Source organism: Mesoplodon mirus (assembly GCF_964341445.2).
Source record: "Mesoplodon mirus genome assembly, chromosome: 7".
Lineage (NCBI taxonomy): Eukaryota > Metazoa > Chordata > Mammalia > Artiodactyla > Ziphiidae > Mesoplodon > Mesoplodon mirus.
In genome coordinates, this window is record NC_138983.1 from 85,836,081 (window position 1) to 85,852,225 (window position 16,145).

At 46.8% G+C, this 16,145-nt stretch overlaps 1 protein-coding gene across 1 annotated transcript in view; it reads left to right on the forward strand.

The window, feature by feature from the left end:
- Window positions 1–16,145, forward strand: part of LOC309808843 (forkhead-associated domain-containing protein 1-like) — a gene marked incomplete at its 5' end in the record, with an annotated part of 203,913 nt that overhangs the window by 24,805 nt on the left and 162,963 nt on the right. Inside the window, one exon of the mRNA XM_082629415.1 lies at window positions 11,741–12,011. Coding sequence (XP_082485541.1) covers window positions 11,741–12,011 — 271 coding nt within the window. The remainder of the gene's footprint in view (window positions 1–11,740; window positions 12,012–16,145) is intronic.

Here is a 16,145-nt window from a genome sequence, read left to right on the forward strand (position 1 = left end):
CACATGATAACCCTCAGCTTTAGAGTCAAGCAAACCAGCATGGAGCAGCCAAGATGCCTCCTTTGTAAGTGTCCTTTTGGACAGGGAAACCTCCCAAGACCTGCCCCCGCTAGCAGATAAATATATTTGCAGATAAATTACCCATAGAATAACATACAAGATGGAAAAATATAAAGAAAAACTCTTGTTTGACAAAGTGCATTGGCAGGCAGGTTGTGCCCAGGACCATCCTTTTTTTTTTTTTTTTTTTTTTTGCGGTCGCGTGCCTCTCACTGTTGTGGCCTCTCCCGTTGCAGAACACAGGCTCCGTACGTGCAGGCTCAGAGGCCAAGGCTCACACGCCCAGCCGCTCTGCGGCATGTGGGATCTTCCCGGACCGGGTCACAAACCCGTGTCCCCTGCATCGGCAGGTGGACTCTCAACCACTGCGCCACCACGGAAGCCCCCAGGACCATACTTTGTAAATTATAGCTCTCTCATCAAAGTATTACCTAGGGCTGCCATATTGCACAACTCCAGGGTCACCATTCACAACGTAGTCCATGTGGATGGCGCCCACTGAAGCTGTGCAGGACATAACCCGCAGGGCCATCTGCAATGCCCTGAAGCAACCGTTGATTAATCCCATAGAGTCTTGGCACCAGGCGTGGGAAATTGAAGTCCCAGAGTCAGGTGTGCTGCCGTGTTGTGGGTTTTGTTGGTTGTTGCCTTTACTCGTGCTTTCTGAGCTCTGGGAAAGGAGGTGTGGAAACAAGCTGTGCTAGTCACAGTGGCGCCGTTCTTACAAGGCAGCTGAGTAAGGAAACCCACGTCACCCGTATGTATCCATCATGTCTTTCTCTGTTCTGAAATACGGCAAAACGGATGGAAATGGCCAGAATGAAAAAGGAAGCCAGGCGCCACAAATGACGTGCCGAGTTGTTCCATGAGGGGGTTGACAGCTCCTTGTCGGCAGCCCCCATCCCCATGACTGCCTGTGTCTGGCCTTCCCTGTTGCCTGCTCTGCCCTGTTCCCAGTCCAGCCAGACTCTCCCACGTGGCTCCTGGATACTGTCCTCTGTCCCTGCAATGTCATGACGTCCTGTCTTGCGAGAAGAGCGCCCTCTGTCGGCCAATATTCCTTGCTGCTTTAATGGGGAAGCTCTGCAGAACACAATCGAGAAAGCAAGGCCTTTGGAGTTAGATGGACCCAAGTTGAAATGCCAGCTGCAACTGACTTTACCTTTCTGAGCTTCAATTTCCAATTTCTGCCAAGGAGCTACTCATTAATCCCAGGTCCCCTTTCCCCCTTCAGTTGTTTTTATAGAGGTCCCTGGGACCACCCCTATCATGGCATAAACTGAGGCTCAGAGAGTTTCAGCGACTTCCCCAAGGTTAGGCATCAGTCATATAGATCCAGAGACAGGATTAAAAGCCAGCTCTCCTGAGTCCCTTGGAGGCTTTTCCTAATAGCACGAAGCATCGTGGGGCCGTGAGAGCCCAGGCAGGTCCTTCACTGCCCAGCGGTTAAGGAAGGTCTTGCAATTCCCAGTCCAACCTGCAATTTCACACTCTGACAGGGGATGATTCATTATGTGGGTAAAAACGAAAGCCACTGATAATAGAAGAAAATGCATTTTCAGTTATCTGGCTTCCTTGCTTGTTTGGCTCCACTAACTTTTTTTTTGGCTACACCAATGCAGGATCTTAGTTCCTCAACCGGGGATCAAACCTGCACCCCCTGCATTGGAAGCGTGGAATCTTAACCACTGGACGGCCAGGGAAGTCCCTGGCTCCACTAACTTTTTTTCTTTAATTATTTTATTTATTTTATTTATTTATTTTTGGCTGTGTTGGGTCTTCATTGATGCGCGCGGTCTTTCTCTAGTTGCGGCGAGCGGGGGCTACCCTTCATTGCAGTGCGCGGGTTTCTCATTGCGGTGGCCTCTCTTGTTGCGGAGCATGGGCTCTAGGTGCATGCGCTTCAGTAGTTGTGGCATGCGGGCTCAGTTGTTGTGGCTCGCGGGCTCTAGAGCACAGGCTCAGTAGTTGTGGCCCATGGGCTTAGTTGCTCCGCGGCATGTGGGATCTTCCTGGACCAGGGCTCGAATCCCTGTCCCCTGCATTGGCAGGCGGATTCTTAACCACTGCGCCCCCAGGGAAGTCCATCCACTAACTCTTTACCAGGGATATTGCTGCCGTTCCTGGACAAATTCAGTTGCCCCCTTTCTTCTTCTTTTTTGACGATGGTGATCATACCTGATGGCTAATGTTTTATGCTCATTTATTATGGATCAGGAAGTGTTCCCAGCATTTCACGTGCACTATCTCACCCACTTCTCACAGACTAAGAAATGGCTGTTAGTATCCCTATGTCTTACAGACAAGGCACAGAAATGACACACTCGTCAGGGTCCCAGAGAAGGAGCAGAGCCGGGAGCCGGACCAGAGTCTGTGTGACGCCGGATCCCAAGGTCTTAACCCGAGGTCGGCACGTTATGGCCCAAGGCCAATGCGGGCCATCGCCTGCTTTTGTAAAGTTTCCTGGGAACACAGCCATCCCATTCATTTCAGTATTGCCTGTGTTGTCGGCTACAACGGCAGAGTAAGCTGGGCAGATCATATGGCCCACAGGGCTGGAAATGCTTACTGTCTGGCTCTACAGAAAACGTTTACCAGCCTCTGCTTGTAACATTATGCAGTACTGCCTCTTTCATTTGACTTGGTTTCTAAAAGAAGAACTTAAAATAGAGGGGGGAGCTGGGGAGAAAGAACTCACTCAGATTGAGCCTTACTGTGTGCCAGGAAATGTGCTGGTTAATTGCTTAAGTTTACTGAGGAATAAGAAAAAACAGACAAGCTGGAAAACTAAATTTTGAACAGTCTTTTCAATACCTCTTTAAAAGAGAGCTGGAAATATGTGGTTCTAAATATACATACACATATATATGCATTTGCAAATATAGTAATAATATAATTACATTGACATGGATCTGATAAATGTACTAGACATTAACATATTATATATACAACAGATGCATATTACAAATTTTGCCTGTTTCTTCAACTGGAAAGTTTTCTTTTAAAACTGTGGACTGTTGGGAATTCCCTGGTGGTCCAGTGGTTAGGACTCAGTGCTCTCAGTGCTCTCACTGCTGAGGGCCTGGGTTCAATTTCTGGTCAGGTAACTAAGATCCCACAAGTGCACGGCGAGGCCAAAAAGCTAAATAAATAAAACTATGGAATGTCTTCCCTGAGTCACTTTTGAAGCAGAAATTTGGGATTTGTAGTCTGAAGCCTGCTGTAGCTAGAGAACTATTTATCTATCAAAGTTTCTCTAAGCAGCGTTTTACTACTTGTCTTATGATTGATTCCTTGGTCTTAAATCATTCTTCTCTGGAGATGCTGCTTTACTTTTATAAGTTGAAAGGTAAATTTGGTGCATGATGACAGTCTGGTGGGTTTTATTTGAGCATGTCATAACCTTTAAAACAACTTTCACTCTGAGTACATAGTGATGCTTATGCTAAAGTCTCAGTAAGCATACTGTCCAGGAAATTTGATTGTTTGCAAGTATCAGAAAACCAACTAAAACTAGCCTAGGCAAAAAAAAAAAAAAAAAAAAAAAAAAGCTCATGGAACTGAAAAGGCCAAAAGCTGCAGCTTAGGCCCAGCTGGATCCAGGCGCCCAAATCATGGTCAGGAATCTGACTCTTTCTTCCCTGTTAGCTTCCCAATCTCAGACAGACTCTTGCCTCACCTGTAGGAAAGTGGCCACCAGCAGCCCCAGCACCCTACAAAGTAGCAGTTCCAGGGATAGAGCCAGCATCTTCATTGACAGTGGCTTGGATCACGTGGCTTCCCCTGAACCAATCACTGAGGCCATGGGCCAGGAATGCTCTGATTGGCCAGGCCTGGTTTATGGTCTCACCCCTGGGGTGGAAGGGTCAGAGTTCTATGGACTCAGGATTGTCAGGGAAAGGGTGTCTTCCCTGAAAAAAAATTAAGGTGCCCATCCAGAAGATGGAAGAAATGGATGCAGGGGAGGCAAAAACAAAGAAGATGTCCATGACATTAGGAAGCATTCCTATTGCCTAAGTGGAGCCTTCCTAACAGGATTTGCCACTAAGGATCTGGGGGGAGGAAAATGACGAATAATCCACTTTTCCATTGGAAAAGTCCCAGGCCAGTCTCCAAGGAAGCAGAGTTGCTCATTTCTCTCCTGTGGTGAACTGGTGTGATGAGAAGCTCAGAGTCAGGGCCTTAGTTGTCCATCCCCAAGAAGGGTGATGTTTCCACATTCCTGGGACCTCTGAATAGGGCCCGTTGTTGAGGAGGATGTGGCTTTACTGTACCGGGGGTTGAGAAGCCGGCAACTGAGTGAATGACCAGAGAGTATGGTGCCCTTCAGAACAAAGCCTCTTTCTGGTCAAGCTTTGTCATCTCCTACCTGACCTTGTAGGATTTCCTCTACCCTGTGCTCTTACAGGTCCCGTGGGGACTTACTTATGTGATGAGAACTCCTGAGGCTGGGTGTTTTATATCAAAGGCGATTTCCCGAGACCAGTGAAGTGGAGGGCACGGGGCAGCAGACAGCCTCAGGCTCGGCCTCTGCAGCAGAAACTCACACAAAAGGACCCCTGAGGCTGTGTTGTCACCAGATGTCTACAGGCGATGCAAATGACATCGGGGGAGGTGGAGACGGGAGCGCGGGCTGAACCCTTAGCATCCTGCTGAGACAGAACCCAGACTCGGTCAGGAACCAGGCCGCGTCCTGCTTCCTCTGGCAGACCACACCCTTTGTTACCAAATCAGAACCACGTTGCTCCTTCTCTGAACTTAGTTGATGATCATTCATTCATTCATTCATTCCGTCTCTCTATCTGGCAAGACCCAATTGAAGCAGGCCAAGTCTAGGGGTAGCAAAAGCTATTTGCAAAAATCCGGCTGTTTTCTCATTAGATTCTATTTCCCATTTTATGGACTGACCAGGAAGCTGATTAGAACTTGAAAGGAAAGGAAAAACCGTAAGATTGAAGATTTACAAGAAAATGGGAAAATTAGATGGGCCAGATCTCCTTTAACACAGCTGGGAAAAACCCAAACGAATGGCTTTTCTGAACAGCTCAAAGGGACTTAATTCTTTTAAGTTCCAAAACCTAAAAATAATGTATAACTTGGCGGTTCTGTGTTCTAAATGTATAACCCTGATTTCTCACACTGAAGCCCCGTACGTGATTTACCCTTTTCTTGGGGACATAGAATTATTACCCGTCTCTGAGTTACGGTGACACCCCGGTAGCTGTTGAGATAAAGGCCATTTGTCCTGGCACCAAGTAGCACCCTCTCCTGGCTTCTGAGATCTACTGGCCATGTTTTCTAGTCTCCATTCTGTCTTTCCAGGTCCATGGCTCCTCCATGCTGCGGTCAGTGTCCCTGCTCGCCACCATCACCCCTACCCCCCAGGCCCTTCCAGACCATGGGAATTAAGCTCCACATCTATGTATGTTAAATTTTTCTGTAAGGAAGCCGGTCTCTTCTCCCTCCTTTATGTATTTACTCACTAATGTATCTATGTCAGTATGGATCCATGTATACTGATTTTACACTTTGAATTATAATCCAATACTCATTAAATATTTCTTCGCTCAAATTCTTCCAGCCTTGGCCACTGGGAGCTCTTTCAGATTGCTTGCTGTGTCCTTGAGCATCTCCCCACCTTTTCGTTTTGGGCACTTGCTTACTCTCTGCTGTTACAAGATGCACCAGGCTTAGCATGTGTTTTCCCCATCCCAGCCCCAGAATCAAAGTGCTTTTTATTTACACTCCATTTGCCAACTGTTCAGCTCAGTCAGCGAACACCTACCATGAGTAGTAGGCACTCTGCTGGGTGCCAGCACAGCCAGAAATTGCTGGTAAATATTTAATGACCAGCTCTCTGGAAAAAGTAAAGTACATGGGTGCATAGCATAAGGTTTACTGATATAAAGAATGTGTAGCACAGTCTTTCCATGTAACAAGAAATGCAGTACTCTTTCTTGTAAATTCTATATAGCCAGCTGAGTCTCACAGAATGCTTTCATTGACTTTAGGTGAACTCTTGTATCCATAGCCAATTTCTCATTGCAGTTGACGAATGAGAGAGTTCCCAACCTGAGCACTCGTGGGTATTTTTGGATATTTTGGATTTATGAATAATACAAGTGAAAAAAGAAAGACGTTAGAACTTCACATGTTCATCAGTGACATGAGTGACTTTGTTGCTGCATCAGATAATAATTTTTAAATACTGGAAGAACGTTTCCCCAATTTTTTGCTCTATTCATAACATAACGGCTAAGACACAACATGCTTTTGTATAATCTGCATTGTTAACATTTTCTCCATTACCGTCTTAAGTCTAGGCAATCAACAAAACAAACAAACAAACAAAATCAAGCTCTACATGAACCACCATTATCAAACATATTTATAAAACTTTTTAAAAACCAAGCCCTCATTTATAACATTTCCTGATTTGTATGGTGTAATACGCCCTCCACGGTCAATTTCAAGCTCCCAATGACACATCCCTGAATACAGAGAAGGAAAGAGAGGTGTGGTAACACATTACTATGTAACATTTCCAACAGAAACATATAGTAGAGTGAAATAACCTCAAGAGCATAGGTAATAATAAAATAGAGTAAAATAATTAGGAAGGGGTGACTTTTAAGTTTGTATACCAATTGTTTCTGATATAATTTAATTGTAAATTTATGTAAGTTAATTCTTATTAATGGCTGTGTTTATCAACCAGTTGGCAAAATTCCTGGACATTTAACAATCGGTTCTCGTGGGCGGGTACCAGCTGGCCCCAGCACTCCTCTGGTACAGCAGTGAACATACCACAGGTCTTCCCGGATGGAGGCTGGGGTCCTCTGAGCTGCTTCCAGGGCGTGGCATGTACCAGATGAATAACACTTCCATAAGACAGTTGTCAGTGTTCCTAGAAAATCCCATTTCTAAGTAGCCCATGCGATGTCTTGTGTTTTTTCACACCATCTAATGTTCATTTCCTTTTTTTAACTTGGAAAATATCCTATCATTCACTAACCAATCGTCTAAGATCCGTTTGTGAGTATGGAAAGCAGGTAATAAATCATGACTTCGAGTAACCTAGAAGTCCTAAGAGCACAGGTATTGGAGTCAAATTGTGTCACCACTTCCTGGCCGTGAGACGTTGGGCAAGTCATTTAACCTCTCTGAGCTTCAGTTTCTTAATCCACACAATGAGGGGTAAAATGCCTCCTGCAAGATTATTCTGGAGATCAGATGAGACCACATGCATTAAGTGCCCAGCACAGTCTGTGGCACATCTGTGGCTTCTCTACACAGTGGCTCATAGTCGTTGTATTGTCCACAATTACTTACAAATGGCAGAGCACATAACAAGCTCTCCAAGGGCAAGGTCTAAGTTTCCACCTTCTCTGCAGGCTCCAGGGCTTCCTGGCAGAATTCATGTGTACTGTAGGCACTCGATGTGCAAACTACTTCGAATTTTTTTTAGGGTCTCCCGTTCAACTTATACTCTTTTCAGGGTTAGAAGCAGATATTGGGGAAATAACACAAAGAACAAATAGATAATTTGAAAAAAAATAGATAGTGATTTCTTGAGTAAATCATTGACCTGTGTTTATTAAAGCTAATATAAATTCAGCCGTGGATGTGGTCATGGTTAATCCAGGTGGTTGACAACCTGCTTTTTTTTTTTTTTTTTTGGTACACGGGCCTCTCACTGTTGTGGCCTCTCCCGTTGCGGAGCACAGGCTCCAGACGCGCAGGTTCAGTGGCCATGTCTCACGGGCCTAGCCGCTCTGTGGCATGTGGGATCTTCCCGGACCGGGGCACGAACCCGTGTTCCCTGCATCGGCAGGCGGACTCTCAACCACTGCACCACCAGGGAAGCCCCAACCTGCTATTTTAAAGGTAGTATGGAAAAGAAATCAGGAGTATCACATATGCTACCTCAAAAACAAAACAAAAAACCCAACCATGGCAACATACCATATGGTCAGAGAACAGACACAAAGAAAGAGAAAAGGCATTAGCGTGTATTTTTAAACTAAAGTTTCTAAAAACAGACTTGAAGACTTCCCTGGTGACACAGTGGATAAGAATCCACCTGCCAGCGCAGGGGACACAGGTTCGAGCCCTGGTCTGGGAAGATCCCACATGTCGCGGAGGAACTAAGCCCATGTGCCACAACTACTGAGCCTGCGCTCTAGAGCCCACGTGCCACAACTGCTGAGCCCATGTGCCCCAGCTACTGCAGCCCATGCGCCTAGAGCCCACACTCCGAAACAAGAGAAGCCACCACAAGGAGAAGCCTGCCCACCACAACGAAGAGCCCCCCGCTCGCCGTAACTAAGAAACCCTGCACGTAGCAATGAAAACCCAACACAGCCAAAAATAAACAGAATTAAATCTAAAATAAATAAATAATACAAACAGACTTGTTGATAACTGACCTTGACCCCATGCTTCCTGTACAGCCCAAAACCTTGACCTTCCCTCTGATAAAGCAAGCCAGCAAACTAGAGAAAACCAACTTTAACCATCCAACTAAAGCTACCCTCAACCAACATGCTTCAGAGAAAAAGAAAAAACCAAAACTTTATTTTTTTAATTTTTAACCCCGAAGACCTTGGAGTCTCTGCTGCGTTTATACATCTTTGGCTCCTTCCCCCTAGGGGCCCTATCGTTCGGCTCTATGTGCTGCAAGCGACAGAAACCAGCTCTAGCCAGCCTCAGGGATGGAACACTTCAGGGTAGCACCCCAGGCAGGGCTCAAAACCAGCTTCCTTATTTTCCCCACCATGTTCACAGCAGCATAGTTATAATAGCCAAGAGGTAGAAACCACACAAGTGCCCATGACGCTTAATGAATAAACAAAATACACTCTAAACTATATAAATAAATGGAATATTATTTAGCCTTAAAAATGAAGGAAGGGCTTCCCTGGTGGCGCAGTGGTTGAGAGTCCGCCTGCCGATGCAGGGGACACGGGTTCGTGCCCCAGTCCGGGAGGATCCCACATGCTGCGGAGCAGCTGGGCCCGTGAGCCATGGCCGCTGAGCCTGCGTGTCCGGAGCCTGTGCTCCACAACGGGAGAGGCCACAGCAGTGAGAGGCCCACCTATCACAAAAAAAATAAAATAAAAAAAAAGAAGGAAATTTTGACATGTTACAACATGGATGAACCTTGAGGGCATTATGCTAAGTGAAATACGCCAGTCACAAAAAGACAAGTACCATGTGATTTCACTTATTTGAGGTACTTGGTACTTAGAGTAGTCCAATTCATAGAGACAGAATGTTGGTCACCACGGGCTGGGTGGCAGAGGGAATGGGGAGTTGTTCTCTAATGGTTAATAGAGTTTACGTTTTGCAAGACGAAAAAGTTCTGGAGATCCATCTCACAGGAATGTGAATATACTTAACACCACTGAACTGTATACTTTAAAATGGCTAAGATGATAAATTTTATGTTGCAGGTTATTTACCACAATTTGAAAAATAAATAAACAGCTTCCCTCTCTCCATGTCTGGGCTCCACTCCCTCATGCTGGCTGCATTGTGAAGTCCCACCAGGTCACTCCAGATCCTGGTGTCCAGCCAAGTCTTCTTGGGTCTCCTTGGCTCTGATTGGATCACTTGTCCCACCACTGAACCAATCAGTATGTCCAGGGAGTGTGAAAGGTTTATTGCTTAGCCCCACCCACAGCAATAGGCGGACAGATTAGAAGGGAGATTCCTGGAATTTCCAGAAGAGCCAGGTGGGTTGCGGCCTGTCCACTACGGCAGTGAACCACTTGAGGCATGAGATATGACCACTCCCTTCAGCACCCTGGCAGTTAGTGGGCAGTGAGGCACATCTACCTGAGCATCCCAGCACAAAAGGGAATTCCTCCACACTACCCGTGGTCTCTCGATTTGTTTTCTATCAGGCGGGGGTAAAACATATTCAAATTTCCCCCTTCCCACCTTCAGCCCTTTCATTCGATAAATCTTTATTAAATCGATGAGGAAAGGTTGTAGGAATGATTGAGGCAAGACAGCCCCAGAGGAGAGGATGGGAAGGGATCGGATGGATGGAGAAGTGAGTGCAAGGCAGGAGCAGGACACCTCAGCTTCTGAAAGGAGAGAAAGGAAGAAAGCTTAGGTGGAGACCAAGGTGCCCACAGTGGAGAGAAATTCGAATCTTCACATAAGGTAACAGAGTTCTGGAACACTGCCAAGTCCGTTCCTAAAACAGGTTTCAACGGGGCCAGTGTCATCATAAATGCTGGGCCAGGTGTCACCAGGCAATTGGAGTTTGATTTTCCCGAACAGTGTTCTCCCTGACTCCAAAAAAGTCTTCAGGGGAATTCACCGGATTCTTGACTTGGCTGGGAAAGACTGTAGCTAAAAGACTGGTTTGGGAACCTGAGTGAGTGGAGAACCTTCCTCTTGAATACAATCCAGCTGGAGCTATAGGAAGTTCTGTCTGCCAGTGCTCCTATTTCGGAAGCATTCTGTCCTGTTTCTCATTACGTGTCTGCAGTCTGCAGAAAGAGAAACGTGACCGCCACAGGCGGCAAACCTTTGAACTTAGCTTCTTCCTTGAAAAGTGTGTTTTTTTTCTGCCAAGAGACTGGGGGCGGGGCAGAGAAGGGAGAGAGAGACAGAGAGGGAAAGAGCTTTCCAGAACCCCAGTCCCACCACCCTCTCCACCACCACCTGAGCTTGGTGAAGTCCTTAACCTCTCCAAGCCTCATTTGTAAGCTAGGAATAAGGAGAGCTCCTCCCCTTCAGGGCTATCGCGAGAAATCGGTGAGTAATTACAGTAAATGGTAGCATTCACGATGTCACGGTTTAACCACTAGGCTCGGGGAGGGATGGCCACAACAGCATTAACCAAGACAAAGCCAGGTGTCAGCACCTCTCAGCATTTGCTTCTCCCGGTGTAGATGGATTTTGATGTGCTCTCTAATGAAAGTAGCTACAGACATCTTCCACTGGATCAGATGAAAAAAGGTTCCCTCGATAGATATTTATGGAGCGTCTGGCAAGAATCAGATGTGGCAGATGTTGAGGATCACAGGTTAATGAGCCACTTGGGTTTCGAGCCAGTTGGGGTGCCTGCCACCCCAGAGCTCTCGGCTTCGGGGAACAGGTGGAATGGGAGTGCCAGGGAGATACACAGTGTGGATGTGTGTGTCCTGGAGAGCTGGGCTTGAATCTCGGAGATGTGTTCATTCATTCTTTCAACCAGTATTTAAGGACCTACTGTGTATGAGCCAAGGGTTTATTCTAGGAGCTGAGGATACGGTGCTGAGCAAGGTAGACAAAAAGCTGTCAGCCTCTCAGAGCTCAGAGGTGGCGTTGTACCAGCTCAGACGCTCACTGCCAAATCTGTGATCCTGGGAAAGTCACTAGGTCTTGCTCAGCCTCGGGCTCGTCACAGAGCATCAGGGGTATTAAATGAGGTAATGCATGTGAATCTCTTGACTGGGTGCCTGGCACGAAGGCTGCACCCAATAAATGGTGGTGCGATAGTGTGCAAGGTGACCCATGGTGGGGACCGCCATCCCAAATTTGGGGAGAGTGTGGGAGGGCTTCCTGGGAGAAGTGACTTATACGCCGAAATCTAGGGCAGCAATTATGTCGCCGGGACAGAAAGGTGAAGACCACCCCAGCTGCTCGTAACCTCCCCTGACCCTCTTGTCTGCCCCTGCAGGTCTCCTTCCCATGGGTGAGGGGCCCAGCACCTTGGCCAAGGCCACAGCCACCTTGGGCCACCCAGCAACTGAACCAGTCACCCTCACCAACACAGACCCCCTTCTACCCGGGCATCTGGCCAGCGCCAGTGCAGAGGAGCTGGTCGCAGGGGTCCCCCGAGCCCCCCATGGTCCCACCAGCCTCCCACAGGCAGCCCATGAGTGCCAGCAAGAAGATGTTCTCCTTCGAGGTGGACAGAGCCGCCCACAGCGTTCCCATCATCAGGCAAGGTACTCATGGGCGCTTCCTTGGTGGCTTAGGGGAGGGGCTTTTGCTAGGAGGATGGGTCTCAGTTTCTGCTTTCCCCTTTTTTTTAAAATTTTTATTGAGGTTCAGTTGATTTACAGTGTTGTGTTAGTTTCAGGTATGCAGCACACTGAATCTGTTCAACATATACATGTATCCACTCTTTTTTAGATTCTTTTCCCATATAGACCATTACAGAGTATTGAGGAGAGTTCCCTGTGCTATCCAGTAGGTCGTCCTTAGTTATCTCCTTTATGTATAGTATTGTGTATGTCAATCCCTCTCTTCCAATTTATCCCTCCCCCCTCTTATTCCCGGTAACCATAAGTTTATTTTCTACATCTGTAACTCTATCTCTGTTTTGTAGATAAGTTCATTTGTACCTTTTTTTAGATTCCACATATAAGCAATATGGTATGATATTTGTCTTTCTCTGGCTTTTGCTTATGTTCTCTGGTTCTGAAGTAGAACATAATCAGATGTGAAAAAATTGGGATAAGCAGAAAGTTAGAAAACAGTAAAAGATAAGCTGTCACCCTTATCACCAGAATTCTCCCTGTTGACTTTTTGGTACAAACTCCTCCAAGACTGTGCTCTGCCCATCTGCACACGTCAGTACCTCTGTGGTGAGTGTGTGTGTGTGTGTGTGTGTGTGTTTGTACGTATATATGAATATATATGAATGTGTATCAGAATCTAAATTTATATACTTCGACTCAGATGTACAGACATATTGGTAACTGAAATCCCTCTTGCCTTAGGAGGTTTTTAAATATTTTATTACCATTTTACAGGTAAGAGGAGACTGAGGCTTATGGAGAAAATTACTTCTCCGGATGTTATGTATTCAATCTAATCAAAATAACGCTTTTCAGTCAAATTTAAGGCTGGTTATCTCAGTGACTGTCACTCACAGCCTGGTCACTTTGGGGACACACAGCCATCAGGGTTTCCTTCTCACCCCTCCCCCCGAGAAGGCCTCAGGCATTTGGGCAGGAGACTTCCTGTCTGTCACCATCCTCTCGGCCTTGCCAGCCTTACTGGCAGAGTAGCTGGCTCGACTTAGTCCCTGGCATGATTCGCAGGTTTCTTCTGTGGCCACTGGTGTGAAGGTCCCATTCTCTGTTTTCTGCGTCCCAGCCCCAGACCCCTCTGAGTCCCCAGGTCTCTCGATGCCTCCACACCCTTCCCTGGTCTCACTCAGGACCACTCACCTAGTCACTTCCCTCAGCCATTCAAATAATAGTTATTATTCTGAAATATACAGACTAAGGGGCAAATGAAAGGTATCTCTGCAGTTTACATAATCATCATCATCATCTAAGGAATGCTCATGTACCTACGACCCAAGTTAAGAAATTACTCAGCCATTTCCCCCCAGCATTTTAATGTGAAAACTTTCAAACCTACAGCAAAGCAAAAAGAATTTTACAGAGACAGCTCTCCTCCTAATTCTACCGCTAACACTTTGCTGTACTCTTTATTACATTTCTGTCTACCCATCCTTCTTGTCCTGCATTAATCCATCTTATTTTTTGGATGCATTTCAAAATAAATAGCACACATCTGTAGTCCTCCCCCTAAATGCTTTAGCACATATACCATTAACTAGAATTCAACATTTTTGTCTCCTTCATGTAAAATGAACACACAATGTGTATTAGTTATCATGATTGCATAACGAATTCTCCCCAAACGTAGCAGCCTAAAGCAAAATCAAACATGTGTTATCATCTATACGGTTTCTGTGGGTCAGGAATTTGGCAGCAGCTTAGCAGGACAGCTGTGGCTCAGGGTCCCTCGTAAGGCTGCAGTCATCTGAAGGCTTGACCTGGGCCGGAGGACCCACTTCGAAGACGGCGTGCTCACATGGCTGTCAGCAGGGGGCCCTGGTTCCTCACCACATGGACCTCCCCAGAGAGTGGCTCGAGCGTTCTCAGGACACGGCAGCTGCTCCTCCTGAGCAAGTGATCCTGGAGGACAAGATGGAAATGGCAACATCTCTTGTGACTAAGCTTCAGAAGTCATGCTCTGTCATTGCTGCAATATCCTGCTGGTTACCCAGGGCGTCACCCTCCAGTGTGGGAGAAGACTACACACGGGCCTGAAGACCAGGAGGCGGGGATTATCAGCAGTCATCTTGGAGGCTGGCTACCACAGCCTGCCCTCGGGTCCTCAATGATTCACACTCCTCCTCCTCTCTCCAGAGGCCCCCCAAAATCTCACCCCAGTAACAGCATCGGCTCAAATTCCAGAATCTCGTCTAAATCAAATCCAGGTACAGATGGGGCTCATGGGTGTAGTACCTTACATTCAGCTCATCAAGCACTACTTCCAGAAATCTGAAGACCTCTGAACAAAGGGTCTGTCCCTCACACACCCAGCATATATTGGTGGGACAGACATAGCATAACTGCTACATACACTCCTCTTGTTCCAAAAGAAGAAAAACAGGAAACACACAGGAGTCCCTGGCCCAAAGCAGTTCTGAAGTCCAGCTGGGAAAATATCGGCAGTTCCTTGATTGGGCTTCAGTCGAACTCTTGTCCAGAAATGACTTTCCAGGGCTCTTGGCTCTGCCCGCTGGTCCCTGAGTTCTGCCTTCTGAGTCGTCCTCCCTTTCCTATGAAAGGTGTCCCATGGATGTGGCTGCATAGTTTTATAGCCTGCTTCCTGCCTGTAGAAGCTTGGGGGTCCAGACGCTTCTTTGACTTTTGTGGGTCTCTGTCAGTCTGAGTTGGCAGTGCTTCTTATTGGGGTTCATCCTATTAGGCAAAACCCACACCCACAGATTTTTTTGGACCCAAGCCCTTCCACCATGGACTTCTGCAAAGACTGACAAAGGACCAAAGCTTCTTAGAAGCCCAGTTCTTTGACCGAAGGGTTCTCCTGGACACTGCCCTGGATCTGTATTCTTAACAAAGGATTTTACAACCACACCCTCAGCTTCTTCTCTAGACTGTGTTTTCTTGAGAGTGCCCTTGATTTGATCTTTGCCCAGAACCTGTTTCTTACATTTCATTTGCCACCGGGGGAGGCAGGGAATTTTCAAGCCCAGAGCATTGCCCTGGTTTAACAGCCCTTCCTTTAACTGTCTCTCCCCCTCACATTTCACTAAAAGTAGCAAGAAGTAACCAGGCAGCACCTTCCAAGACTCTGTCTGGGACTCTCTCTAGCTAGACCATTCAGCCTCATCACAAACATTTTCTACCTTCCTCTTGACCACAGGCAACGTGTTAGGAACCCTTCTGCCACCACCTAACAAGGATCCCTTAACCCCAGTAACATTTTCCTCACTTTCCTGGAACCCTTCCCTCACTGCCTCCTCAAAGGCCATCGGGCTTCTACTAAGACTATTCAGGCTTTCTCAAAGACTCTTGGCCAAAGTCCTCCAGCTTCTGGCCACTGTTCCATCCCAAACCACTCCACATCGTAGGGTTTTTGTTAAATTTTCCACCACTCCTGGTGCCCAAACCTGTATTTGCTACTTATTGTTGCATAACAAATTACTGCAGGATGTAATGGCCTAAAACAACAGTAAACATTTATTATCTCCTAGTTTCTCTGAGTCAGGAAGTTGGAAATGGCTTAGCTGGGGGATTCTTGCTCAGGATTGTCCATGAGGTGGCAGTAATGGTGGTGGCTGGGCTGTGGTCCTCTGGAGGCTTGTCTGGGGCTGGAGGACCCACCTCTAGGATGGGTCACTCCCATGGCTTTTGGTAAGAGGCCTCAGTTCTTCACTAAGTGAACCTCTCCATACGTTGCTTGAGCATCCTCAAGCTGCCAGCTCCTCCAGACAAGTGGTCCTAGAGAGTGAGGCAGAAGCTGCAATGTCTTTTATGATCTAACCTCAGGAATCAAACTGTGTCATTTCTGCAATATCCTTGGTTACATAGAGAAGCTTTGTTACGGACTGAATTGCATTCCCCCCAAATTCATATGCTGAGGCCTCAATCCCAATATCGCAGAATGTGACCATATATGGAGATAGTGTATTTAAATAGATGATTGGGTGGGCCCTAATCCAAGGGCTGGTGTCCTTGTAAGAAGAGAGAGAGAGACGCCAGGGATGCACGTGCACAGAGAAAAGGGCATGTGAGGACACAGCAGGAAGGTGG